Source organism: Entelurus aequoreus, linkage group LG14, assembly GCF_033978785.1.
Source record: "Entelurus aequoreus isolate RoL-2023_Sb linkage group LG14, RoL_Eaeq_v1.1, whole genome shotgun sequence".
In the NCBI taxonomy this organism is placed as follows: domain Eukaryota; kingdom Metazoa; phylum Chordata; class Actinopteri; order Syngnathiformes; family Syngnathidae; genus Entelurus; species Entelurus aequoreus.
The window spans coordinates 56968026-56995525 of NC_084744.1; the positions used below are offsets into that span (position 1 = coordinate 56968026).

At 40.5% G+C, this 27500-nt stretch overlaps 1 protein-coding gene across 4 annotated transcripts in view; it reads right to left on the bottom strand.

Moving 5' to 3' along the window:
- LOC133665094 (sodium channel protein type 4 subunit alpha B-like) overlaps window positions 1–27500 on the bottom strand; it is a 116362-nt gene that overhangs the window by 29170 nt on the left and 59692 nt on the right. For 3 of the 4 annotated variants that reach the window (XR_009828686.1, XM_062070289.1, XM_062070288.1), the window contains exons 9-20: window positions 27250–27391; window positions 23702–23899; window positions 23441–23623; window positions 22690–23061; window positions 22498–22627; window positions 18641–18879; window positions 16244–16417; window positions 15773–16129; window positions 11248–11655; window positions 4245–4362; window positions 2266–2420; window positions 51–224 (exon numbers count right to left, since the gene is read on the bottom strand). Coding sequence is in view for 3 of the 4 variants with exons in the window: in XM_062070289.1 (XP_061926273.1) it covers window positions 51–224; window positions 2266–2420; window positions 4245–4362; window positions 11248–11655; window positions 15773–16129; window positions 16244–16417; window positions 18641–18879; window positions 22498–22627; window positions 22690–23061; window positions 23441–23623; window positions 23702–23899; window positions 27250–27391 (2650 nt within the window). In the remaining variant the exon portion in view is untranslated. Of the gene's footprint in view, window positions 1–50; window positions 225–2265; window positions 2421–4244; window positions 4363–11247; window positions 11656–15772; window positions 16130–16243; window positions 16418–18640; window positions 18880–22497; window positions 22628–22689; window positions 23062–23440; window positions 23624–23701; window positions 23900–27249; window positions 27392–27473 lie in introns of all 4 variants that reach the window. The other variant, XM_062070290.1, reaches the window with a different exon arrangement.

The window sequence follows — 27500 nt, forward strand, 5'->3', positions numbered from 1 at the left end:
CAAGTCCGGCCGGAAAAACTGATCTGAACTTGTATTCTTTGTGTACTCACGTCCACGATGAGGAAGTCCAGCCAGCACCAGTAGTTGGTGAAGTACTTCTTGAAGCCGTACGCGATCCATTTGAGGAACATCTCCAGGACGAAGATGTAGGAGAAGACTTTGTCGGAATACTCCAACATGACTTTGATGACTTTTCTCTTCTCGATGTAGATGTCCTCGAACGCCTGCACGGGAAAGACGGACGTGTGAAGACAGCCAAAACAGAAAATAGGTCTTTACACTGTAAACCAATTTATTGTTGAGCTTTTGAGTTAAATAGTGTCAATAAATGCAGATATTTAACATAAAAACACATTTTTACTAATTGTTACTAGTTTCCATGGAATAAAACATGCTCACAATACTTTTTACGTCTAAATGTATCTTACTTATTTCTGCTGCAATCTCAATTTTTTGCGGTATACACACATGGATAAAAATGTTGGAAAGTAGGGCTGTGAGTCGATTCGATTTTATTCTTGGAGGTAATGATTCGATTCTTAATCGATTCTCGATTCAAAATCAATACTTTTTTAATAGCATTGGGTACATATATACATACATATACACATGTATGCATATATATACACATATATACGTGTATACATACATATGCATATATACATATGTACACATATATATACATATGTACATACATATATAGTATACATACATATATACATACATATACATACACATGTATACATATACATATACATACACATATATATACATATACATATATATACACATATATACATACATATACATATATATACACATACATATACATATATACATATACACATATACATATACATATACACACATATATACATACATTATATATATATTATATATAAATATATATATATATATATATATATATATATATATATATATATATATATATATATATATATATATATATACATATATATATATAAATATATATATACATATATATATATAAATATATATATATATACATACATACATACATACATACATACGTATATATATATTATATATATATATGTACATACATACATACATACATACATACATACAACATACATACATACGTATATATATATATATATACATACATACATACATACATACATATGTACATGCATATATACATACATATAAATATTCACATACATATAAATATACACATGCATATACATACATATACACATACACATACACATGTATACATATACATACACATATATATATACATATACATATACACATATATACATATACATAAATATACACATATATACATACATATACATATATACATGCATATAAGTATACACATACATATATAAGTATATATATATATACATACATACATACATACATATATATATATACATATATATATATATATATATATATATATATATATATATATATGTATGTATGTATATATATATATATATATGTATGTATGTATGTATGTATGTATATATATATATATATATATATATATATATGTATATATATATATATATATATATATATATATATATATATATATATATATATATATATATATATATATATATATATATATATATATATATATATATACACACACATACATATATATATATATTTTATAGATTTTTCTGAATCGATTAAGAATCGTTACAAATAACAATCGTGATTCATTCGAAAATAGATTTTTTTTTCCACACCTTGTATGTTCACCATTTTATTTAAGGACAACATTGTAATAATAAACATATGTTTAATGTATCTTAAGATTTTTTGTTAAAATAAAGCCAATAATGTCATTTTTTGCCGTCCCCTTTATTTAGAAAAGTATCGAAAGTTATCAAAAAGTATCGAAATACATTTTGGTGCCGGTAGCGATACCAAAATATTGGTATCGGTAACCCTAGTAAACATAATTCTAAAGTTTGCACACGCTCTCAAGCACTTGCTATTTGGATTATTTCCATTATTTCTAGGTGTTTGCACACATTAAAAGATAGGTAAAGGTAAGATAAGGTAAAACATGGTCAGTACTGGACTAGTGGAAAGGTTCCCAACCAGGGAGTGCAAACGGTCCTCAGGTTAGAGCCTGCAAATACTTCTTTTGACTTTAAAAATGTGCATGTCTATAATTAAGTTGAACATGTCTTGGGTATGCAACCGTACAGAAGCGTATGGTATTCCAAAACCAAGTGAGTGAAGATGCTGTACCAGAGCTCCACTGCTGAGCAGGATCATGAATATGATGAAGGTCTCAAACCAGCTGTGCTCCACTATCTGGTAGCAGGTCTTCCTCAGTCTCCACCAGGCCTGGCCCAGACCTTGGCTGATGTCGATTTCACAGCAGTGGCAATGCCTCAAGAAAACTGAGAAGAGTGAGGAGTGAAGGATTATCGTTTATTTAATGGAACATTGACACAGTAAACACTAAAATAATGAACCGTGACATTTATGAGAGTCAATTGAATTATTATTGTATTATAGGCTCCAGCGCCCCCCGCGACCCAGAAGGGAATAAGCGGTAGAAAATGGATGGATGGATGGATATTATGATATTATTGTGTATTATTTTGTTGGATTGATTAATTAAAAAAAGAAAAACAAAAAAAAGAACCCAATATTAACATATATATATATATATATATATATATATATATATATATATATATATATATATATATATATATATATATATATATATATATATATATATATATATATATATATATATATATATATATATATATACTGTACATACATATATATATATACCTGTATATATACATATATTTTAAAAAAAAAAGAAAAAAAAGAACCCAACATTGATTTATATATACTGTATGTATATATATATTAAAAAAAAGAACCCAACATTGAGAGAGATGTATAGACATATAAATATATATATATATATATATATATATATATATATATATATATATATATATATATATATATATATATATATATATATATATATATATATATATATATATATATATAATATAATTTAATAATAATACAATATAATATATTAATAATATAATAAATTGTTTTATATATATATATATATATATATATATATATATATATATATATATATTAAAAAAACAACCACCATTGATATATATATACAGTATATACAGTATATATATATATAATTTAATAATAATACAATATAATATATTAATAATATAATAAATTGTTTTATATATATATATATATATATATATATATATATATATATATATATATATATATATATATATATATATATATATATATATATATATATATATATATATTAAAAAAACAACCACCATTGATATATATATATACAGTATATATATATATATATATATATATATATATATATATATATATATATCAATGTTTAATTTTTATTTATATATATATATATATATATATATATATATATATATATATATATATATATATATATATATATATATATATATATATATATATATATATATACATACATATATATATATATATATATATATATATATATACATATATATATATATATATATATATATATATATATATATATATATATATGTATGTATCTATATATATATGTATATATAAACAATTAAATTATATTATTGATATTTAAAAAAAATTATATATATATATGTTGGGTTATATATATATATATATATATATATATATATATATATATATATATATATATATATATATATATATATATATATATATATATATATATATATATATACATACATATATACATATATATATATATATATATATATATATATATATATATATATATATATATATATATATATATATATATATATATATGTATATATATGTATATATATATATACGTATGTATATATATGTATATATATATATATGTTGTTTTTTTTATTTAAAAAATAAATAAAAAATATATATATATATTAAAAAAATTATATTATATTATTAATATATTATATTGTATTATTATTAAATTATATAAATTATATTATATATATGTGTTCTTTATATATATATATATATATTATATATATATATATATATATATATATATATATATATATATATATATATATATATATATATATATATATATATATATATATATATAAATCAAAAAACAAAAAGAAAGAGTCAATTGTAATTTGTATACACACATTCCGGGAAGCATTCCTCTGGCTCCATACACTCTTCAGCCAGTTCCGACAAATTGTCCATCTCTTCACCAGGCTTCCGGAGATCCACGGTGCTGCCTTCTGACAGACTGATCTTCTCCTAAACCACACAAAAGTTCAATGTTTTTTAGTATGAATCGGTTTTCAAAGAAAGGCCGAAAACCAACATTGCATGCCCGTGACCTTCGATTCACTCAGGCGGTACTGTATCAAAAAGCGACTTTCATGTGTAAAGGATATCACCACATGGAAAACGTCAGAAAACTACTGTCAGTAACTACAGTCCGTCGTGACGTCTGTAAGTGCAAGTTAAAAGTCTACTATGCGAAGCCAAAGCCATTTATCAACAACACCCGGAAATGTTGCCGGCTTCGCTGGGCCCGAGCTCATCTAAGATGGACTGATGCAAAGTGGAAAAGTGTTCTGTGGTCTGACGAGTCCACATTTCGTAAATTTTTGAGTAGAATTGATAATATTGATAAATATATCTAATTGATACTATAGAGTGATGAGATATTTTTCAGCTCTATAGGCTTAGCCCCCAATAACTCTACAAAGGATGTTTTTCACCAATGGCTGAAAAGAGCCAAATTAGGCTCAGGTAGAGGAATTTAGTTTGAATATTTAAACCACTACTGCATCAATGAGATCGTCCACCAGCCAGAATGAAAACATCCCCACACATCTGTTAATCCTCCTCCATGGACCAGAAAGTCCCAAACAGATGGCCAAATACAAATATGGCGCTTAGCTTTTTTTTTTTTTTCCGGTTTTTGCAAGGAAATGTCGACTTTAGTGAAGGTCAGAGCTCTACTGGGTGACGTGTTCTATTGACAGTTGTTAGAATAATTATGTATAAGTTATCACACAACTCTTATGCTTAAAGGCCGTTGCTGTAGTTATTATCAAGTGTGCTGAAGATGTACTTTTCTATCCGTGCAAAGGGACAACTTGCAATCTTGGATTGCGAGTCGTCCCGTATCGGTGTTTGTGTCCACACCCGGCCTGCTGACTGCCAAGGGCGAACATCGAGTACCTTGACGCAGACAAAGCAGAGACAGGGCGATGTCACGAGTGTCAGCACATTTCCATTTCTGAATAATCATATATTTTGTCTAACTGGGGCGGCTAAAATTACCCCCCCCCTTCCTTCAGAAGCAGCCTCAGTGATGTAACCAGGGACCACCCGAATAAATAGAGGAGCACGTGGGCTGTGCCTTAGGGCGTAGGTTGGAACTGTAACTGAGTGTACAGCCCAATACGTCTCTCCACATTGAGCAAAATTTAACTCTGTCTCTGCAGGATTCCTTGCTTCTTGTCTGTTTAATAGATGTCATCAGTGTTTGAACCTGACAACAGTACACTCTAGTCCAGGGGTGGCAAACTAATTTTAGCTCAGGGGCCAGATGGAGGAAAATCTAATACCGCGCGGGCCGCACTGGTAAAATCACGGCATAATAACTTAAAAATAAAGACAACTTCAAGATTGTTTTCTTTGTCCTACTTTGGCCAAAAATAGAATAAGTACATTCTGAAAATGAACGTATGACAAATAATTCTCTTAGCCAAACACTTCAAGTGAGTTGCTAAATTGGTACGGTTTCAAAACCCCCATGAAGTACACCACAAACTTAAACTTTGTCTCAGTGTATTTACAAAGCCATTAAACTTTAAGCGCTTCCTGTTTAGCATTCGTATGTTGGCAGTTCACTATTGAAAACGTGTTTGGAAAAGCAACCGAGTGTTTACGTCAAACCGCCGCATTGGTGACATCCGCAACTGCCACAACACATTCATGTACCACTATTCAAATATTACAATTATAATACACAGTCGGGGTGCAAAAGTGTACATACCCTTGTAAAGAACATAATGTCATGGCTGTCTTGAATTTCCAGTAATTTCTACAACTCTTATTTTTTTTGTGATAGAGTGATTGGAGCACATACTTACTTCTTTGTCACAAAAAAACATTGATGATTTTAGGTTGTCCTGAAGAATTTGGAGGTAATCCTCCTTTTTTCATTGTCCCCATTTACTCTCTGTAAAGCACCAGTTCCACTGGCAGCAAAACAGGCCCAGAGCATAATACTTCCACCACCATGCTTGACGGTAGGCATGGTGTTCCTGGGATTAAAAGGCCTCACCTTTTCTCCTCCAAACATATTGCTGGGTATTGTGGCCAAACAGCTCAATTTTTGTTTCATCTGACCACAGAACTTTCCTCTTATCTTTGTCCATGTGAGGTCAAGTGTACGTAAACTTTTGACCACGACCGTACACAAAACTATCGAAATGACACAACAGCCGAAATCAAGGTAACATAACTACAAACTGAGCCAATGTGAACATGGTAGATTCAAGCATAAAATAAAATAAAACAGAACAAACAACAATGGAGTTCAGGGTGCGCATCGTGCCGTCAACCAATTGCGAGTATGCACGGAACTACCAAGATGATAGTCATGTTGACTTAAGTCTTTGCAGCTTACCGTTTCGTCATTTTATCCGCTGGGCGGATAATTTACAACGAAAGAAGGTATTGTGCGTCGATACCGCATCAGTCTGCCGCCATCTGCTGCCAGCCACGACAGGGGGAGCCGATCGCTTGCACCTGTGCGCTGATTGGCGTAGTGGCAGCCAATCCGGAGGGCGCTTAAAATCAGCTGACACGTCATCTTTAAACACTGTCACGTGTGACGTGGGCTACACCTGAATTGCTATTGCGACATCCAGCGGACGCATTTAGAACAGCGGTTTCTTTTATTAAGAAAATTGCAGCTCTTTTTTATACTTGGCAAAAACCTAAAATATGATGAATGGCATAAAATATTAGCGTCGCGTGCGCTTGGTTTGATGCTCAGCATTTGTGCGGATCTAACAACAGACACGAATGAAGGAAGTGAAACATCTGGAGTTCCAGAAGTCTCCATCAGAATTCACCTTGTCTGCTCGACAGATTATCAGATTATGTTCGCCGGAGCAGACATGTGCCCAGCCCTCCCACTTCTCTGTCAAACTGACATTCAATTCCACTCCTGGATAAAAATGATTAAAGAGAAATACCGTATGTTTGCTTTAAAGACAATTACGGGTTTAGACAAGACTACTCTTCAAAACAACAAATTCTATATACCGTATTTTTCGGACTATAAGGCGCACTTACAATCCTTTCATTTTCTCAAAACTCGACAGCGCGCCTTATAACCTAGTGTACGGAATAGTTTTGGTTGTGCTTACCGACCTTGAAGCTATTTTATTTGGTACATGGTAAAATGATAAGCGTGACGAGTAGATGGCAGTCACACATAAGAGATATGTGCAGACTGCAATATGACTCGAGTAAACAACACCAACATTTTATATGTTCCATTGAAAATATAGAACATTACACACGGCGCTCAAAAATGTATCAAAATATTTTGGTACGACTTTGGTAAGCTACGAAGCCGCACCGCTTGATGGATTGTACTGTGCTTCAACATAGGAGTATTATTATGGTGTGTGTATAAGGTAAGACATATTATAAGGCGTTTTGTTACCGCAATATTATGCAAAACTTGTCTTACCTTCTGGTACCTGCTGATCTGTATTTGGGATCTGCATAAGTCCTAAAAAATTGTGCGTGTCCGCCTTTGTAGTCCGATAAGCTTCTTCTTTTCCTCTATCTTCTTGTTATTGTGGAAAATGCATATATGTTTAAGAGTTCTTTCTTTATTCATAGTCATGTTTGGAGCAGCTAGTATTTTTCCATTGTTTCTCTTTGTCCGCCAGATGTCTGTGTAGTGTTTTAGGCATTGGAATGTGAGAGAGATGCATCCCTCTCCTTATCTTATCAGTGTTGGAGAAGGGGGAGGCATTGCTTTCTGGACAGGGTGGGCTTTTCGTATTCAATAAGTTGTCTTTTCCCGTTTGAACGGTAGACCATTTCGAGATGTCGATATGAAAAGACGATTGGACTGGTCTCCTGAAGCTTTAGTAAAACTTGTTAATATTCCTATTCGGTCTTGATGGTCCTTCTTACTCAGCATATATGTCATCTAAAGAACTTGGGATTGACAGGTGATTTAAATTCCCTGAAAGGGAGACTGGTCCGATGCAACATTATCCTCCATTTCTAATATAAAGTAGTGTAAAGTTCTTACTTATATCTGTCAGTAAACTTGGCATGAAAGCGCTAAAACATACCGGTATAGTGACTTTACATTATTCACCCGAGGAACTTTCCGGTCGGACGGTTTTTCACGGGACACATTTCCCTTGTCTTACCTTCTGGTACCTGCTGATCTGTATTTGGGATCTGCATAAGTCCTAAAAAATTGCGCATGTCCGCCTTTGTAGTCCGATAAGCTTCTTCTTTTCCTCTATCTTCTTGTTATTGTGGAGAATGCATATATGTTTAAGAGTTCTTTCTTTATTCATAGTCATGTTTGGAGCAGCTAGTATTTTTCCATTGTTTCTCTTTGTCCGCCAGATGTCTGTGTAGTGTTTTAGGCATTGGAATGTGAGAGAGATGCATCCCTCTCCTTATCTTATCAGTGTTGGAGAAGGGGGAGGCATTGCTTTCTGGACAGGGTGGGCTTTTCGTATTCAATAAGTTGTCTTTTCCCGTTTGAACGGTAGACCATTTCGAGATGTCGATATGAAAAGACGATTGGACTGGTCTCCTGAAGCTTTAGTAAAACTTGTTAATATTCCTATTCGGTCTTGATGGTCCTTCTTACTCAGCATATATGTCATCTAAAGAACTTGGGATTGACAGGTGATTTAAATTCCCTGAAAGGGAGACTGGTCCGATGCAACATTATCCTCCATTTCTAATATAAAGTAGTGTAAAGTTCTTACTTATATCTGTCAGTAAACTTGGCATGAAAGCGCTAAAACATACCGGTATAGTGACTTTACATTATTCACCCGAGGAACTTTCCGGTCGGACGGTTTTTCACGGGACACATTTCCCTTGTCTTACCTTCTGGTACCTGCTGATCTGTATTTGGGATCTGCATAAGTCCTAAAAAATTGCGCATGTCCGCCTTTGTAGTCCGATAAGCTTCTTCTTTTCCTCTATCTTCTTGTTATTGTGGAGAATGCATATATGTTTAAGAGTTCTTTCTTTATTCATAGTCATGTTTGGAGCAGCTAGTATTTTTCCATTGTTTCTCTTTGTCCGCCAGATGTCTGTGTAGTGTTTTAGGCATTGGAATGTGAGAGAGATGCATCCCTCTCCTTATCTTATCAGTGTTGGAGAAGGGGGAGGCATTGCTTTTTGGACAGGGTGGGCTTTTCGTATTCAATACGGTGTCTTTTCCCGTTTGAACGGTAGACCATTTCGAGATGTCGATATGAAAAGACGATTGGACTGGTCTCCTGAAGCTTTAGTAAAACTTGTTAATATTCCTATTCGGTCTCGATGGTCCTTCTTACTCAGCATATATGTCATCTAAAGAATTTGGGATTGACCGGTGATTTAAATTCCCTGAAAGGGAGACCGGTCCGATGCAACATTATCCTCCATTTCTAATATAAAGTAGTGTAAAGTTCTTACTTATATCTGTCAGTAAACTTGGCATGAAAGCGCTAAAACATACCGGTATAGTGACTTTACATTATTCACCCAAAGAACTTTCCGGTCGGACGGTTTTTCACGGGACACATTTCCCTTGTCTTACCTTCTGGTACCTGCTGATCTGTATTTGGGATCTGCATAAGTCCTAAAAAATTGCGCGTGTCCGCCTTTGTAGTCCGATAAGCTTCTTCTTTTCCTCTATCTTCTTGTTATTGTGGAAAATGCATATATGTTTAAGAGTTGTTTCTTTATTCATAGTCATGTTTGGAGCAGCTAGTATTTTTCCATTGTTTCTCTTTGTCCGCCAGATGTCTGTGTAGTGTTTTAGGCATTGGAATGTGAGAGAGATGCATCCCTCTCCTTATCTTATCAGTGTTGGAGAAGGGGGAGGCATTGCTTTCTGGACAGGGTGGGCTTTTCGTATTCAATACGGTGTCTTTTCCCGTTTGAACGGTAGACCATTTCGATATGAAAAGACGATTGGACTGGTCTCCTGAAGCTTTAGTAAAACTTGTTAATGTTCCTATTCGGTCTTGATGGTCCTTCTTACTCAGCATATATGTCATCTAAAGAACTTGGGATTGACAGGTGATTTAAATTCCCTGAAAGGGAGACTGGTCCGACGCAATATTATCCTCCGCTGTTTCCATTTCTAATATAAAGTAGTGTAAAGTTCTTACTTATATCTGTCAGTAAACTTGGCATGAAAGCGCTAAAACATAGCGGTGTGGTGAGTTTACATTATTCACCCGAGGAACTTTAGATATAAGAGTTTTTCACGGGACACATTTCCGGTCTTGTTGTTGCACTAGTGAGCCACGGACGAGGAGATGCTGCTCAATGTTCCATCCATCCATCCATCTTCCTCCGCTTATCCGAGGTCGGGTCGCAGGGGCAGCAGCCTAAGCAGGGAAGCCCAGACTTCCCTCTCCCCAGCCACTTCGTCCAGCTCTTCCCGGGGGATCCCGAGGTGTTCCCAGGCCAACCGGGAGACATAGTCTTCCCAACGTGTCCTGGGTCTTCCCCGTGGCCTCTTACCGGTCGGACGTGCCCTAAACACTTCCCTAGGGAGGCGTTCGGGTGGCATCCTGACCAGATGCCCGAACCACCTCACCTGGCTCCTCTCGATGTGGAGGAGCAGTGGCTTTACTTTGAGCTCCTCCCGGATGACAGAGCTTCTCACCCTATCTCTAAGGGAGAGACCCGCCACCCGGCGGAGGAAACTCATTTCGGCCGCTTGTACCCGTGATCTTGTCCTTTCGGTCATAACCCAAAGCTCATGACCATAGGTGAGGATGGGAACGTAGATCGCTCAATGTTGATTTAAGTAAATACTGAACGTCATTAAAACAGTTAGCGCAATCTTTTCGGGGTGAGATAATCGTGCTAAACACAAGATATAAATCACACCACACTTACTTTGTTGTCTTCATCCTCTGATGATTCGGAAATCTCCTCTTCCTCCATAAACTCCACGTCGGACTCCCCAGGCGCGATAGGAACAATGACAGTCAGGTTGGGGTTGGTCATGTAGCTGTCCTCCTCCGTTATGACGTACTTATCCCCGTAGCGTCCATAAATCCCACCGTTGCTATCCAGGTGGTTGCCGACCAGCACCACTGCTTTGCAGCGTTCCTTGGTCTTCCTTTGCCGGCATCTCAAAGTGTGGTTGAAGAGGTCCGTGACGCCGTTGGTCAGCCAAGAGACGCCCGAGTGGATGCGAGCGATGGCGATCTGGATGTTGTTCAAATCGCCGTCCTCGTCCGGGGCCGAGAGGTTGTCAGAGCTGAAAGAGCTGAGCAGCAAGGCCAGGAAGAGATTTAAAACCTGTGGACAGACCAAAAAATATATATAAGCATTATCAGAACCCTCATAACTGAAGGAGACCCTCTTCAAAACAGGAAGTCGGCATTTAACCACTTTGTTCTTCTAAAAAGGTATTGATGACTGTTCAAAGAATATCTGGTTTTAACGCTTTGAAGGGGAACTGCCCTTATTTTGAAATTTTGCCTAACGTTTTATACACACACTGCAAGTCCACACCAGACTATGTCATCCACATCTTTATGGACCTTGCTTTGTCATCATCATCGGCGGTCACTCGAACGAGTATGACGATCCTCCTGGTAGGGGTGTATCCCTATATGGAGGATGCCTGTGCGTGACTTTGTTTAACGTGGGGAGACTGGTGCACTGACAGTCACCACACGATCCTTGACAGAATCGGGTCAGGGTCCAGTGGCATGGAGTCCAAGACGACTGGGGACCCTTTTCTGTTGCAGCCTTCTTCCGCCATCGCAGCTGTTGTGGTAGTTCTTAAATCTACCGTCTTCCGCCTGCTCCGCAGTTGAGGTCTTCACCGTATCCCTGGCTAGGGGGCAGTCAGGTACAGGCCTGGCCCTAACCAATCTGGCGCCCTAGGCAAGATTTTAGGTGGCGCCCCCCCCCCCACATCGGCAGTGAAGTGTATATACTCACAAGAAACCGAATAGCTTTGTCTTTGACCTTTTTTTTTTACTTAAAGAAAGCAAATTAACATATTATATGGGAATGTTATGTTATGATTATCTTTAACCGAATCACAGCAGTGCTCAAATTAAAAAACAGCATTCCCTCTCATGTGATATTGCTTGATTAACATTAATGATGTGCACTTTAACAACTAGGCTTACAACTATACCTAATATATAAAGGGGTGGAAAAGTGACTATTACCTGCAGGGCAAACATTAGCTAACCAGAAGGCAATAACAATGTAAAAAAAAAACACCTGCTTAAAAGATCTAATACAAATGTCCCTGAGGAATGTAAGGTGGGAGTACTGTAATTACCTAACATTACATTATTATTTTCCATAACAACTTAGCCCCCTCCACAATATTAACCCGACGTTAACAGAACTAGCTATTTATTGATTAGCAATTGCCGAATCATGTAGCATTAGCTTAATGCTAAAAAGCCAGGTTACTATCACATTCTGTAACAGACAAATAATTTCATGTAGGCTAACGTTACCTCCCTGCTACCTTTGTCTTTTTCTCGTTTCTCCTCCTCTTCTTTTCTATTTTTTCTTCCCTGGGCACCTGACAGTTTTGGCCGTTTTGACATCTTGTGTTGATTTTTTGATGCGGTGACGGCCATAAACAGTCATGATACGGGAAGGGAGGGGGCGCACCGTGCGGGGGGTAGGCTTTACTTTGCATTTTAATTAACGTGGGATTATTTTTTGTATTTAGAAATAATAGCACCAACTTTTTTATTTTTTTCTCCAACATTTGTGGCACTGGCGTGGCGCCCCCTGATGGACGGCGCCCTTAGCATTTGCCTATACGGCCTATGCCACGGGCCGGCCCTGGTCAGGTACTAGGCCTTTGCCAAGGGCCACCTGGGGTAACAGTAGTAAAGGGGTTGACGATCGAGAGGGGGGTGTGACGTTCATATGTTGTCAATATTCAGTGTTTAATCGTTCGTAGTTAATATTGTAAATCCCACATTCTTTATTTTCATGTACATTCTGGGTGTCTCATTCAGTAAAAAAAACGTCAAATTCCATTCCGTTTTTTTAAGGCGGTCTGTCATAACGTTTCTAGCATTCAATCAGACATTATTGTGAGGTTTTGTAGAAATACCGGCCCCCAGACGCATTTTTCTCTACACCGCGGCAAAATAATTGCCCAGTCTCGGTATATGCCATCAACGTGCTGATTGATTTTTAATGCTAATTTTTTTGCTGTTCTTATCTGGTGGAAAAAAAATGTTGGGGACCCCTGCCCTACATGTGTTGGAATAATTATGTATATATTATCACGCAACTCTTACGCTTAAGGGCCGTTGCTATAGTTATTATCAATTGTGCTGAAGTGGTATTTTTCTTTGTCTGTGCAAAGCTGGCAATTCAAAAGATTGCAAGCCAGTCTGGTATCAGGAACGGCCTGTTGACTGCCAAGTCCGAAAACACCGCCGTGACGCAGACAGAGCAGAGACAAGGCGATATCACCAGCGTCAATACATTTGCATTTTGTGTCTAACTGGAGCTGTCGAGATTACCCCCGTTTCTCAGCTACAGTGATGTAACCAGGGACCTCCCAAATAAATAGAGGAAGCACGTGGGCTGGACTTTAGAGCGAAGTTTGGATCTGTAACTAGAGTACAGCCCAAATAACGTCTTTCCTCAATTGAGCAAAATGTAACTCTGTCTCCGCATGATTCCTTGCTTCTAGTCTGTTTTAAATACAAACCCCGTTTCCATAGGAGTTGGGAAATTGGGTTAGATGTAAATATAAACGGAATACAATGATTTGCAAATCATTGTATTCCGTTTATATTTACATCTAACCCAATTTCCCAACTCATATGGAAACGGGGTTTGTAGATGTCATCAGTGTTTGAACCTGACAACGTGATATTTTGCACTCTTGACAAATTTCACTTCTGGGGCTTTCAGCTCTTCCGACCCCAAGTTTCCCAAGCGTCCAACTTCCAAGTAATCTTGTCCACGAGCTTAGAGAGCAGCAGCAGGAAAAATGTGATGTGCACAGTTGTTGCACAAGGATCAGCTTTAGCCACTGAGCTAGTCAGAGAGGAGCATGAGCAGTTGATTAGTGACGGACGCCCTTTGACCTTCTCGCCCCATAAGCACCCTGGGTAATCCGTTGGATAAACAGCTCCCCCGCCATTCGTGCGCAGAAGACGTTTCTGTTCACTGTACAAGGAAAACTGCTGTAAACTCCGCCCTAATAAGAGACATCAGCTATTGGCTATTAATTCGTTATTTGATATAGAGGTATCACATCCTGATGAGCTTGCTCGGGAAAACGTGTTGTTGCGCCCTAAAAGTGTTAATACTGTAAGTATTGTGCTTATTAGGCACCAGCTGTTTTAATTCAACAAGAATCCTAGTAGAAATCGCCATGTAAAATCGCTAATGCTAATCGGTAGCATTTCAATGGCAAAGCCAATGTATATTAGCCTCAAGCTAGCACATTTTTGGAATAGTGGAGCTTTGTCTTACTTACGTTGGAGCGGGTTTTTTTGGGGGGTAAAATTGTGTCTCGCAACATTACCTAGAGGTAGTCTGGCTGCCGAAGTGCGAAGAGCTGGTGTTCAGTTAAAAATTAGCTACCTTGTTGAAAAAAGTTACCAGTTGCATAATTTGATAGGTTTGCCTCCCGAGTCAAGAAAAAGCTACCTTGAGTTTCAAAATGTCGATTTGGGTATCGGATAACGCTCCCACTAGAGAATGGCTATTCATTTGTTATTTGATTTAGAGGTATCACATCCTGACGAGCATGCTCGAGAAAACATGTTGTTGCGCCCTAAAAGGTGTTAATACTGTAAACATTGTACTTATTAGGCACCAGCTGTTTGAGTTTAACATGCATCCTAGTAGAAATCGCCATGTAAAATCGCTAATGCTAATCGGTAGCATGTCAACAGCAAAGCCAATGTATGTTAGCATCAAGCTAGCATATTTTTGGAATAGTGGAGCGTTTGTTTTTTTTAGTCAAATTCTGTATCGCAACATCACCTAGAGGTAGTTTGGTTGACTCAGTGCTGCCGAAGTGCAAAGAGCTGGTGTTCAGTCGAAAATTAGTTGCCCCGTCGAAAAAAGCTACCAGTTGCATAATTTGATAGCACCGCCTCTCGAGTAAAAAAAAAGCTACCTTGAGTTTAAAACGCCGATTTGGATATCGAATAACGAATAAGGGTTAGGGTTAGGGTTAATTCGTTATTTGACAGAGGTATCACATCCTGGAGGTATCAATCCTAGCACCATTGGATTTACGGGAATCTGCGCCCGGTATGACCGGTGGGATTCGGATCGGGTACCCATCCCTACCCGTCGCACACTTTGCTTGCTGGGCTGGACTCCAGTTTTCCCGTGACCCTGAACAGGACTGGTGGTAACGACGGACGGATGCTGGAACCACAGACAGTTGACTCACCACCAAGTTCCCAATGACCATGACCAGCATGAACACCAGGATACAGAGCGGTTGCCCGGCTACTTCCATACAATCCCACATGGTTTCAATCCACTCGCCACACAGCACTCTGAACACAATCAGGAAGGAGTGAAAGAAGTCCTTCATGTGCCAGCGAGGAAGCTGACAGTTATGAGAGATCTTGCACACACAGTCCTGGTAGTTCTTGCCAAAGAGCTGCATGCCAACCACGGCGAAGATGAAGACGATGATGGCCAACACCAGCGTCAGGTTTCCCAGAGCGCCGACTGAGTTGCCAATGATTTTAATGAGCGTATTGAGGGTGGGCCAAGACTTGGCCAGTTTGAAGACTCGCAACTGTGGAAGAGCAGAGGGTGGAAAGACCAGGACAAGGATGGCATTAGAACAGCATACAGTATACCAACGTTGTCACAAACGGGTACGGTACTTTAGTCAGATTGAAAGAGTTACCAGTCTGAAGGAGCGCAGAACAGATAGCCCCTCCACATTGGAGAGACCCAACTCCATCAGACTGAGGCAAACAATGACTCCGTCAAAGATGTTCCAGCCCTGTTGGAAGTAATAGTACGGGTCCATGGCGATCAGCTTCAGTACCATCTCGGCCGTAAAGATCCCAGTGAAAACCTGGACAACCAAACAGAAACAACGATGGACGTATTAAACCAGGGGTCGGCAACCCGAAACGTTGAAAGAGCCATATTGGACCAAAAATACAAAAAACATATCTGTCTGGAGCCGGCAAAAATGAAAAGCCGTATTTGACAAAAAAAAATTCCGACTTTTTGACACTTATAAAAAATCCAGACTTTTTGATAAACAAATTTCCGACTTTTCGACACTTAGAAAAAATCAAGAATTTTTGACACTTAGAAAAAATCCTGACTTTTTGACACTTAAAAAAAATCAGACTTTTTGACACTTAGAAAGAAATCAGACTTTTTGACACTTACAAAAAATCCTGATTTTTTGACAAAAACATTTCCCACTTTTTGACAAAAACATTTCCCACTTTTTGACACTTAGAAAAAATCCCAACTTTTTGACAAACAAATTTCCGACTTTTTGACAATTACAAAAAATCCTGACTTTTTGACACTTAGAAAAAAATCTGACTTTTTGACACTTACAAAAAATTCCAGACTTTTTGACACTTAGAACAAAATCAGACTTTTTGACACTTAGAAAAAAAAACCACTTTTTGACATTTAGAAAAAATCCGACTTTTTGACACTTAGAAAAAAATCCAGACTTTTTAACACTCAGAAAAAATCCCGGCTTTTTGACACTTGGAAAAAATCCTGACTTTTTGACACTTAAAAAAAATCAGACTTTTTGACACTTAGAAAAAAATCACATTTTTTGACACTTACAAAAAATCCTGATTTTTTGAGAAAAACATTTCCCACTTTTTGACAAAAATATTTCCGACTTTTTGACACTCAGAAAAAATCCAGACTTTTTGACAAACAAATTTCCGACTTTTTGACAATTACAAAAAATCCTGACTTTTTGACACTTAGAAAAAAATCTGACTTTTTGACACTTACAAAAAATCCAGACTTTTTGACACTTGTAAAAAAATCAGACTTTTTGACACGTAGAAAAAAATCAGACTTTTTGACACGTAGAAAAAAATCAGACTTTTTGACACTTACAAAACATCCTGATTTTTTGACAAAAACATTTCCCACTTTTTGACAAAAACATTTCCGACTTTTTGACACTTAGAAAAAATCCCAACTTTTTGACAAACAAATTTCCGACTTTTTGACAATTACAAAAAATCCTGACTTTTTGACACTTAGAAAAAAATCAGACTTTTTGACACTTACAAAAAATTCCAGACTTTTTGACACTTAGAACAAAATCAGACTTTTTGACACTTAGAAAAAAAAACCACTTTTTGACATTTAGAAAAAATCCGACTTTTTGACACTTAGAAAAAAATCCCGACTTTTTAACACTTAGAAAAAATCCCGGCTTTTTGACACTTAGAAAAAAATCCAAACTTTTTGACACTTAAAAAAAAGCAGACTTTTTGACCAAAAAAATTCCAAATTTTTGACACTTAAGAAAAATCCAGACTTTTTGACCAAAGAAATTCCAACTTTTTGATACTTAGAAAAAATCCAGACTTTTTGACACTTGGAAAAAATCCAGACTTTTTGACACTTACAAAAAATGAAGACTTTTTGACAAAAACATTTCCGACTTTTTGACAAAAACATTTCCGACTTTTTGACACTTGGAAAAAATCCGGACTTTTTGACAAACAAATTTCCGACTTTTTGACAATTACAAAAAATCCTGACTTTTTGACATTTAGAAAAAATCCAAACTTTTTGACACTTAGAAAAAATCCTGACTCTTTGACATTTAGAAAAAATCCAGACTTTTTGACACTTAGAAAAAATCCAGACTTTTTGACACTTAGAAAAAATCCAAACTTTTTGACATTTAAAAAAAATCCAGACTTTTTGACCAAAGAAATTCCAACTTTTTGACACTTAAAAAAAATCCAGACTTTTTGACCAAAGAAATTCCGACTTTTTGACCAAAGAAATTCCAACTTTCTGACACTTCAAAAAAAATCCAGACTTTTTGACAAAAAAAAATCAGACTTTTTGACACTTTAAAAAAATCCCGACTTTTTGACAAAAATATTTCCGAAAAACAAAAAACATACTAAAACAAAAAAATAATTTCCCCCCATCTTTTTCCATTTTATATCCTTTTTGAAAAATGCTCCATGGAGCCACTAGGGCAGCACTAAAAAGCCGCATGCTGCTCTAATTGTAATTGTATTAAACAATAATGGAAAATTATAACAATATAAATGGTCCTCACCAGATTTCCCACTGACAGCATGGTGTTGAACTCGTCAGTCATGGGGTAGTGTTCCAGGGCCATGAAGAGGGTGTTCAGCACAATACATATGGTGATACCCAAGTCCAGGAAAGGATCCATCACCATCAACTTCACCCATTCCTTCAGTTTCAGCCACCAGGAGCAGCAGTCCCATATCAAGTACTTCTTGGCAAACGTGTACCAGCAGGGGTGACACTTTTGTCTAGACTCTTCCAACTCTGCAGAAATGAGACATTTCTTTAAAACAATGCAAAAATGTTTTTAAACCCCAATTTAACTGGTATTTACAAAACCCAAAACCAGTGAAGTTAGCACGTTGTGTAAATCGGAAATAAAAACAGAAGACAATGATTTGCAAATCCTTTTCAACTTATATTCAATTGAATAGACTGCAAAGACAAGATATTTAACGTTTGAACTGGAAAACTTTGTTATTTTTTGCAAATTCTAGCTCATTTGGAATTTGATGCCTGCAAAATGTTTTAAAAAAAGCTGGCACAAATGGCAAAAACGTTTGAGACGGTTATTTGGAATCCATGAAATGCTCAGTCATTCACAAACAAGGATGGGGCGAGGGTCACCACTTTGTGAACAAATGTGTGAGCAAATCGTCGAACAGTTTGAGAACAATTTCTCAACAAGCTACTGCAAGAAAAGTTGGGATTTCACCATCTACGCTTCGTAATATCATCAAAAGATTCAGAAAATCTCGATTCGGCCATCAGCGTCAGGATCCTGTCAAGCCTCTCCGCCATAGAAATTTCCGTGGGGTTTGTATTTGGCTGGAGTATTCTGTCAGGGAGTGTTGGTGACGAACTTCAAGATGCAGAGATGGCAGGCTTGTTGCAGGAAAACATGACTTAATGTCAAAAATAAAATGCAGGAAAACAGGAATCAGGAACCAGGAAACAGGCAAACTGGAAACAGCTAACAGCATACAGCAAACAGGAACCAGGAAACAGCTAACAGCATACACCAAACAGGAACCAGGAAACAGCTAACAATACTCCAGCCCTGACTGGAGGGTGAGGCAGGTATAAATAGCCGCCGGCTGATTGGCACCAGGTGTGGCCAGGCTGCCAATCAGCCGCAGGTGAGGAGAAACAGCGCTCAGGGAGACAAGCAGGAAACTGAACCAAAATAAGAGCGCTGACAGGAAATAAAACAAACACAGAGGAAAAACTAAAGCATAACCAAACTGTCAGTTACAAGCCTGACAGTAGCCCCCCTTCCGATAACGGATACAAGACGTTCTAGAAAACCCAAAAAAGTTTAAAGTCACGGGAGGGCAGAGGGCGGGGGAGGACAAGGCGGTGGGCCGCCAGGCCAAGTGTCCCCGCGGGGAAGAGTCAGGTGGCGACGGCGAGTTGAACGCTGCCGGAATTGGCGAGGCGGTCGACCATGGAACGGCCACATCCGTGGCCCACGAGAGGGCCGCATGACGGCTCCTAATGGCCGCCTGTGATGTGCGTCAGGCCAGCTGGTGACGATGCTGGAGACTCTGGCGAAGCCGTGAGATGGCCCGCCATAGACGAGGAAGCTGGTGTCGTCAGCGTGGGCGTAGCCAGAGACGAGGCTGATTGAGTCGGCGTTGGCGGAGCCAAAGACGAGTAAGACAATGTCATCGGGGTGGGCGGAGCCAGTGACGAGGATGACGATGTCGTCGGGGTGGGCGGAGCCAGAGACGAGGATGACGATGTCGTCGGCGCGGGCGGAGCCAGAGACGAGGATGACAATGTCGTTGGCCTGGGCGGAGCCAGAGGAGCAGGCGGCTCGTCTGCCGGCCTGGGCGTAGCCAGAGGAGCAGGCGGCTCGTCTGTCGGCAGGGGAGGGCCCACTGGGGTTGATGGTGGCCTCCGCAGGCCCACCGGGCTGGATGGCGGCGTCTGTAGGACCACCGGTGTTGATGGCGGCGTCCACAGGCCCACCGGGGTAGATGGCGGCGACTAAAGCAGATACACTGGAGTTAGAAGTAGCTGTGCCTCCCCAGCTGCACAGCTACTCATAGCCCCCCCCCCCCTCAAGGGACGGATCCAAGACGTCCCCAAAGAGGCCCACAGACGACAGGGATGGGTGGGAGGGAGCTTGAAACGAGGCAAAACATCTCCTCGATTCGGCCATCAGCGCCAGGATCCTGTCAAGCCTCTCCGCCATAGAAATCTCCGTGGGGTTCGTATTCGGCTGGAGTATTCTGTCAGGGAGTTTTGGTGACGAACCCCAAGATGCAGAGATGGCAGGCTTGATGCAGGAAAACATGACTTAATGTCAAAAATAAAATGCAGGAAAACAGGAATCAGGAACCAGGAAACAGGCAAACTGGAAACAGTTAACAGCATACAGCAAACAGGGATGGCAGGTATAAATAGCAGCCGGCTGATTGACACCAGGTGTGGCCAGGCTGCCAATCAGCCGCAGGTGAGGGGAAACAAGCGCTCTGGGAGACAAGCAAGAAACTAAACCAAAATAAGAGCGCTGACAGGAAATAAAACAAACAGAGGAAAAACTCAAACATAACCAAACTGTCAGTTACAAGTCTGACACTATGTAAAGCGAATGTCATTTATCAACAACACCCAGAAACGCCGTAGGCTTCGCTGGGCCCGTGCTGATCTAAGATGGACTGATGCAAAGTCTAAAAGTGTTCTGTGGTCTGATGAGTCCACATTTCAAATTGTTTTTGGAAACTGTGGACGTCGTGTCCTCCGGAACAAAGAGGAGAAGAATCATCCGGATTGTTCTAGGCCAGGGGTCGGCAACCCGCGGCTCTAGAGCCGCATGCGGCTCTTTAGCGCCGTCCTAGTGGCTCTCTGAAGCTTTTTCAAAAATGCATGAAAAATGGATAAAAGATGAGGGGAAAAAAATATATTTTTTGTTTTAATTAGGTTTCTGTAGGAGGACAAACATGACACAAACCTCCCTAATTGTTATAAAGCACACTGTTTATATTAAACATGCTTCACTGATTCGAGTATTTGGCGAGCGCCGTTTTGTCCTACTAATTTTGGCGGTCCTTGAACTCACCTTTAGTTTGTTTACATGTATAACTTTCTCCGCCTTTCTAGGACGTGTTTTATGCCACTTCTTTTTCTGTCTCATTTTGTCCACAAAACTTTTAACGTTGTGCGTGAATGCACAAAGGTGAGTTTTGTTGATGTTATTGACTTGTGTGGAGTGCTAATCAAACATATTTGGTCACTGCATGACTGCAAGCTAATCGATGCTAACATGCTATTTAGGCTAGCTATATGTACATATTGCATCATTATGCCTCATTTGTAGCTATATTTGAGCTCATTTAGTTTCCTTTAAGTCATCTCAATTTAATGTATATCTCACGACACACTATCTGTATGTAATATGGCTTCTAATTTGTTGCGGCTCCAGACAGATTTGTTTTTGTATTTTTGGCCCAATATGGCTCTTTCAACATTTTGGGTTGCCGACCCCTGTTCTAGGCGCAAAGTTCAAAAGCCAGCATCTGTGATGGTATGGGGGTGTATTAGTGCCCAAGGCATGTGTAACTCACACATCTGTGAAGGCACCATTAATGCTGAAAGGTACATACAGGTTTTGGAGCAACATATGTTGCCATCCTGCTTGACGCCCCTGCTTATTTCAGCAAGACAATGCCAAGCCACGTGTTACAACAGCGTGGCTTCGTAGTAAAAGAGTGCGGGTACTAGACTGGCCTGCCTGTAGTCCAGACCTGTCTCCCATTGAAAATATGTGGCGCGTTATGAAGCCTAAAATACCACAACGGAGACCCCCGGACTGTTGAACAACTTAAGCTGTACATCAAGCAAGGATGGGAATTGTACATCATTCTAAAGACTGACCGTCCATGGCGTCACTGAAGAAGCTGACGGAGCTGAGTCCTCTTTTTCTGAGCACAGGAGGACGCTCGGTCACTGTGGGGGACGGCTGAAGTAGAGGTTTTTGGACACTGTCTTCTGTACTGGTGGGCTTCTGGAAGACATACAAGGCAGGATTCAAACATTGTCACTTCTGCCAAATAAATGAATACGTACCGTGTCCTCCTTGATCCTCTCCATGCTGTAAGCCGGCAGGGAGCCCAGAGTGTGCGGCCCCACCGCCGCGACCCCGTTGTGGTCGAGGGGAACGTTGATCCGTCCGTTGACTGTGAGGTTGGGGGTGAAGACCTGGGAGCAATGGCTCCTCACGCTGCCTGTCCTCCGCTTCCAGTGTGTCGCAGTCGAGCTTGCGCGGCTTCTGAACGCGTCCCCGTGGACGCTGTATTCGTCGTCCCCAAAGTCAGCCTCGGAGTTGTTGCGTACCCGAAAGGCGCTGAAGATGCTGACCTGGCTTGCTCGCCTGGTGCTGAGCGGGTGGGAGGAGAGCGTGGCCAGCAGAGGGTGCGCCGGCAGGGGAGACAGCGGAGGCTGCAGGGATAACGAGGGCATATTAGTTCTGATAGCTCGTAATAAAGACAAAAATAAGCAGTAATGAAAATGGAGTAATGGATACAAGCGGCCGAAATTTTTGCAATCTGTTGCTGCCATTAAATTCTAAGTTAATGATTATTTGAAAAAAAAAAAGTTTGTTTCTCAGTTCGAACGTTAAGTATCTTGTCTTTGCAGTCTATTCAATTGAATATAGGTTGAAAAGGATTTGAAAATCAGTGTATTCTGTTTTTATTTACCATTTAAACAACGTGCCAACTTCACTAGTTTTGGGTTTCCTATGTATCAAATACAACTAAGTGATTAGCGCCTCAATGTTAATCCTCTAAAAGAGAAACCACTATACTGTGTGATGTACCTTTAGCTCATCCAGCGGGTCAATCTTGTCCTCAGCTTCCTCCGCCGTTTCTTCCGATAACGCCCTGTGAGATCGTCTCCTTCGAGTGCTGTTTCTCCTCAAACTTCCCGTCTTCACGCAGAACGGAGACCGCTCCGGGGACAAGATGGAGTCGGTTTCTTGCGCTTGCCTTTTCGCTGCCAACTTCAGAAAGAGACTATGAGCCAGCCGACAGACGCTTACCGCCCGCTAATCCACCTGGACTCTTTGGTCCGCACGTACTCTCTGCTCTCGACGGAGATGCTCCATGGCCAGTTGAAATTCTCTCTCCTTCTGCCAGGCCTCGGCGATGGTGGCCTGGTTCTGCTCCTCGTAGGCCATGGCTACGACAGCCAGGATCAGGTTGACCAGGTAGAAGGAGCCCAGGAAGATAACCAGCACAAAGAACACCATGTAGGTTTTCCCGGCCGAGCGCAGAGTCTTGAAGATACAAAGACACAAAGGCATTGGTATGGGAGTATAACTGTCGACATTAAACTACCATAAAGGTTCTGGACTGTGGGGTGGAAAACTTACCAAATCAGAAGGGGATCGGATACTTATTCCTCGATTTACGAACCCCACTACTCGCAAACTTTTTGATTTAAAATCGTTTCACTCAGTACAGTACTGTACTAGTCACTTCTCAGTCTCTTTCTGTGGTTTTTCGCCTACAGACAAGTTTTGTCCATATTGCTAACGCAACATGAGTCCAAAAAAGACAAACAGACCGGCGTGGAAAGAAGGAGGGAAGCACTGTGGAGTTCAAATAAATATCTAAATCAAAGACTATTTGCGAGGAGTACATTAATGGCGCTAGCAAGTATGGAAGAATCTGTCAGGAAGTGTTGGTGACGAACCCCAAGATGCAGAGATGGCAGGCTTGTTGCAGAAAAGCAGGATTTTAATGTCCAAACAAAATGCAGGAAAACAGGAATCAGGAACCAGGAACCAGGAACCAGGAATCAGGCAAAATGGAGACAGCAAACAGGAAACAGGATACTAGGAAAGCAGGGAACAGGCAACAGGATACAGGATTTAAGGAAAACTGGAGACAGTGGAGGAGTTCAAGTACCTGGGAGTCTTGTTCACGAGTGAGGGAAGAGTGGATCGTGAGATCTACAGGCGGATCGGTGCGGCGTTTTCAGTAATGCGGACGCTGTATCGATCCGTTGTGGTGAAGAAGGAGCTGAGCCGGAAGGCAAAGCTCTCAATTTACCGGTCGATCTACGTTCCCAACCTCACCTATGGTCATGAGCTTTGGGTTATGACAGAAAGGATAAGATCACGGGTACAAGCGGCCGGGTGGCGGGTCTCTCCCTTAGAGATAGGGTGAGAAGCTCTGTCATCCGGGAGGAGCTCAAAGTAAAGCCGCTGCTCCTCCACATGGAGAGGAGCCAGATGAGGTGGTTCGGGCATCTGGTCAGGATGCCACCCGAACGCCTCCCTAGGGAGGTGTTTAGGGCACGTCCGACCGGTAGGAGGCCACGGAGAAGACCCAGGACACGTTGGAAAGACTACGTCTCCCGGCTGGCCTGGGAACGCCTCGGGATTCCCCGGGAGGAGCTGGACGAAGTGGCTGGGGAGAGGGAAGTCTGGGCTTCCCTGCTTAGGCTGCTGCCCCCGCGACCCGACCTCGGATAAGCGGAAGAAGATGGATGGATGGATGGATGGATGGATAGATGGAGACAGCAAACAGTCTAGAGCATACAATCCTCCAGCACTGACTGGAGGGCGAGGCAGGTAAAAAAAAAAGTCAGGTGTGCCAGGCTGACAATCAGGGACAGGTGAGGGAAAGGAGCGCTCAGGGAGACGTGCAGGAACGGTCAGTGACAAGCCTGACAGAATCGAACCACGGCAAGTTTTGATTGGACTTTTCTGGAAAAAGATGCCAAAGCAGACCTATTTCACAGTGGAGGAGAGGACAGCCTCTTCTAAGCACACTCACACAAGGCCCCTCCGCCCCGCCCCCTTCCTTCACCCTCTCTGCCTGCTCCTTTCCAGTCAGCTCCTCCTTTGCCGATGTTAACGTAAGTGCGCTTTACTTTTTTAAAATGTTTATTATTGTAGCATGTTAAAGTTGAGGATTTGGGGGCTTTCTGATCGTTTGTGAGAGCACCGAAGGGACTTCTGTGTACGTGCTTGTTAGCAGAGCAGCATATACAGAGGAAAGAAGCTTGTTGTTGCTGTTGTTTTGGTTTGTTTCGCAACCCAGAACCCAACATTGATCAAACGTCGCCAAAAAGCATGTTGTTCCAACGTTAGGTTAGGGTTGAGGTTAGGGTTGAGGTTAAGTATAGAGAAGCTAAGGGTTAGGGGTAGGGTTGGGGTTGGGGTTGGGGTTAGGGTTGTGGTTGGGATTAGTGTTAGGGTTACGGTTGAGGTTAGGGTTACAGTTGAGGTTGGGGTTAGGTATAGTAAAGATAAGGGTTAGGGGTGGTGTTGGATTTGGGGTTAGGGTTAGAGTTGAGGTTGGGGTTAGGGTTGAGGTTGGGATTAGGGTTAGGGTTAAGGTTGAGGTTAGGTATAGAGAAGCTAAGGGTTGGGGTTGGGCTTGGGGCTAGGGTTAGGTATAGAGAAGCTAAGGGTTAGGGTTACGGGTAGGGTTGGGATTGGGGTTAGGGTTGAGGTTGTGATTAGGGTTAGGGTTACGGTTGAGGTTAGGGTTAAGTATAGAGAAGCTAAGGGTTAGGGGTAGTGTTGGGTTTGGGGTTAGGGTTGAGTGTTGGGTTTGGGGTTAGGGTTGAGGTTGGGATTAGGGTTAGGGTTACGGTTGAGGTTGAGGTTGAGGTTAAGGTTAGGTATAGAGAAGCTAAGGGTTAGGGTTGGGGTTAGAGTTGAGGTAGGGGTTAGGGTTAGGGTTGAGGCTAGGGTTAGGTGTACAGAAGCTAAGGGTTAGGGTTAGGGGTAGGGATGGGGTTGGGATTAGGGTTAGGGTTACAGTTGAGGTTAGGTATAGAGAAGTTAGGGTTAGGGTTGGGGTTAGGGTTGGGGTTAGGGTTAGGGTTGAGGCTAGGGTTAGGTATAGAGAAGCTAAGGGTTAGGGGTAGTGTTGGGTTTGGGGCTAGGGTTGAGGTTGGGATTAGGGTTAGGGTTACGGTTGAGGTTAAGGTTAGGTATAGAGAAGCTAAGGGTTAGGGTTGGGGTTAGAGTTGAGGTAGGGGTTAGGGTTAGGGTTGAGGCTAGGGTTAGGTATACAGAAGCTAAGGGTTAGGGTTAGGGGTAGGGATGGGGTTGGGATTAGGGTTAGGGTTACAGTTGAGGTTAGGTATAGAGAAGTTAAGGGTTAGGGTTGGGGTTGGGGTTGGGGTTGGGGTTAGGGTTAGGGTTGAGGTAGGGGTTAGGGTTAGGGTTGAGGCTAGGGTTAGGTATAGAGACGCTAAGGGTTAGGCTTGGGGTTGGGGTTGGGGTTGGGGTTAGGGTTAGGGTTGAGGTTGGGGTTAGGGTTTGGGTTAGGGAAGACTTTTAGTTAAGGGTTTACTGGTTGTATAATAAGGCATTAATAAATACTTAATAAGTACTTAATAATGACTAATTAACAGCCTATATGTTACAAATTTGCATGTTAATAAGCAACTAATTAGTGGTTCATATGTTCCTGACTTGTCCAGGGTGTACCCCGCCTTCCGCCCGGAGCAGCTGAGATAGGCTCCAGCACCCCCCGCGACCCCGAATGGGACAAGCGGTAGAAAATGGATGGATGGATGGATGTTCCTCATACTAAAGCATCACCTGATTTCCCTATCAAATGAATGAGTAAATACGACCAAAAAAAGCAAAGTGACTTGTACCTGGTGAAACAGTTTCTCCCAGTAGTCTTGGGTCATGAGACGGAAAAGGGCCAGAAAGGCCCAGCCGAAAGTGTCGAAGCTGGTGTAGCCGTAGTTGGGATTCCTCCCCACCTTCAGGCAGTCGAATCCATCCGGGCACTTCCTGCGACGCACAAAGCGTGTAAATAAATACCCGGCTCAGACTTTTCAAGGACAACGTTGAATAAACAAAAGCGGGCGCGCACTTTAAAGCAAAAAGCATCTGGGGGATG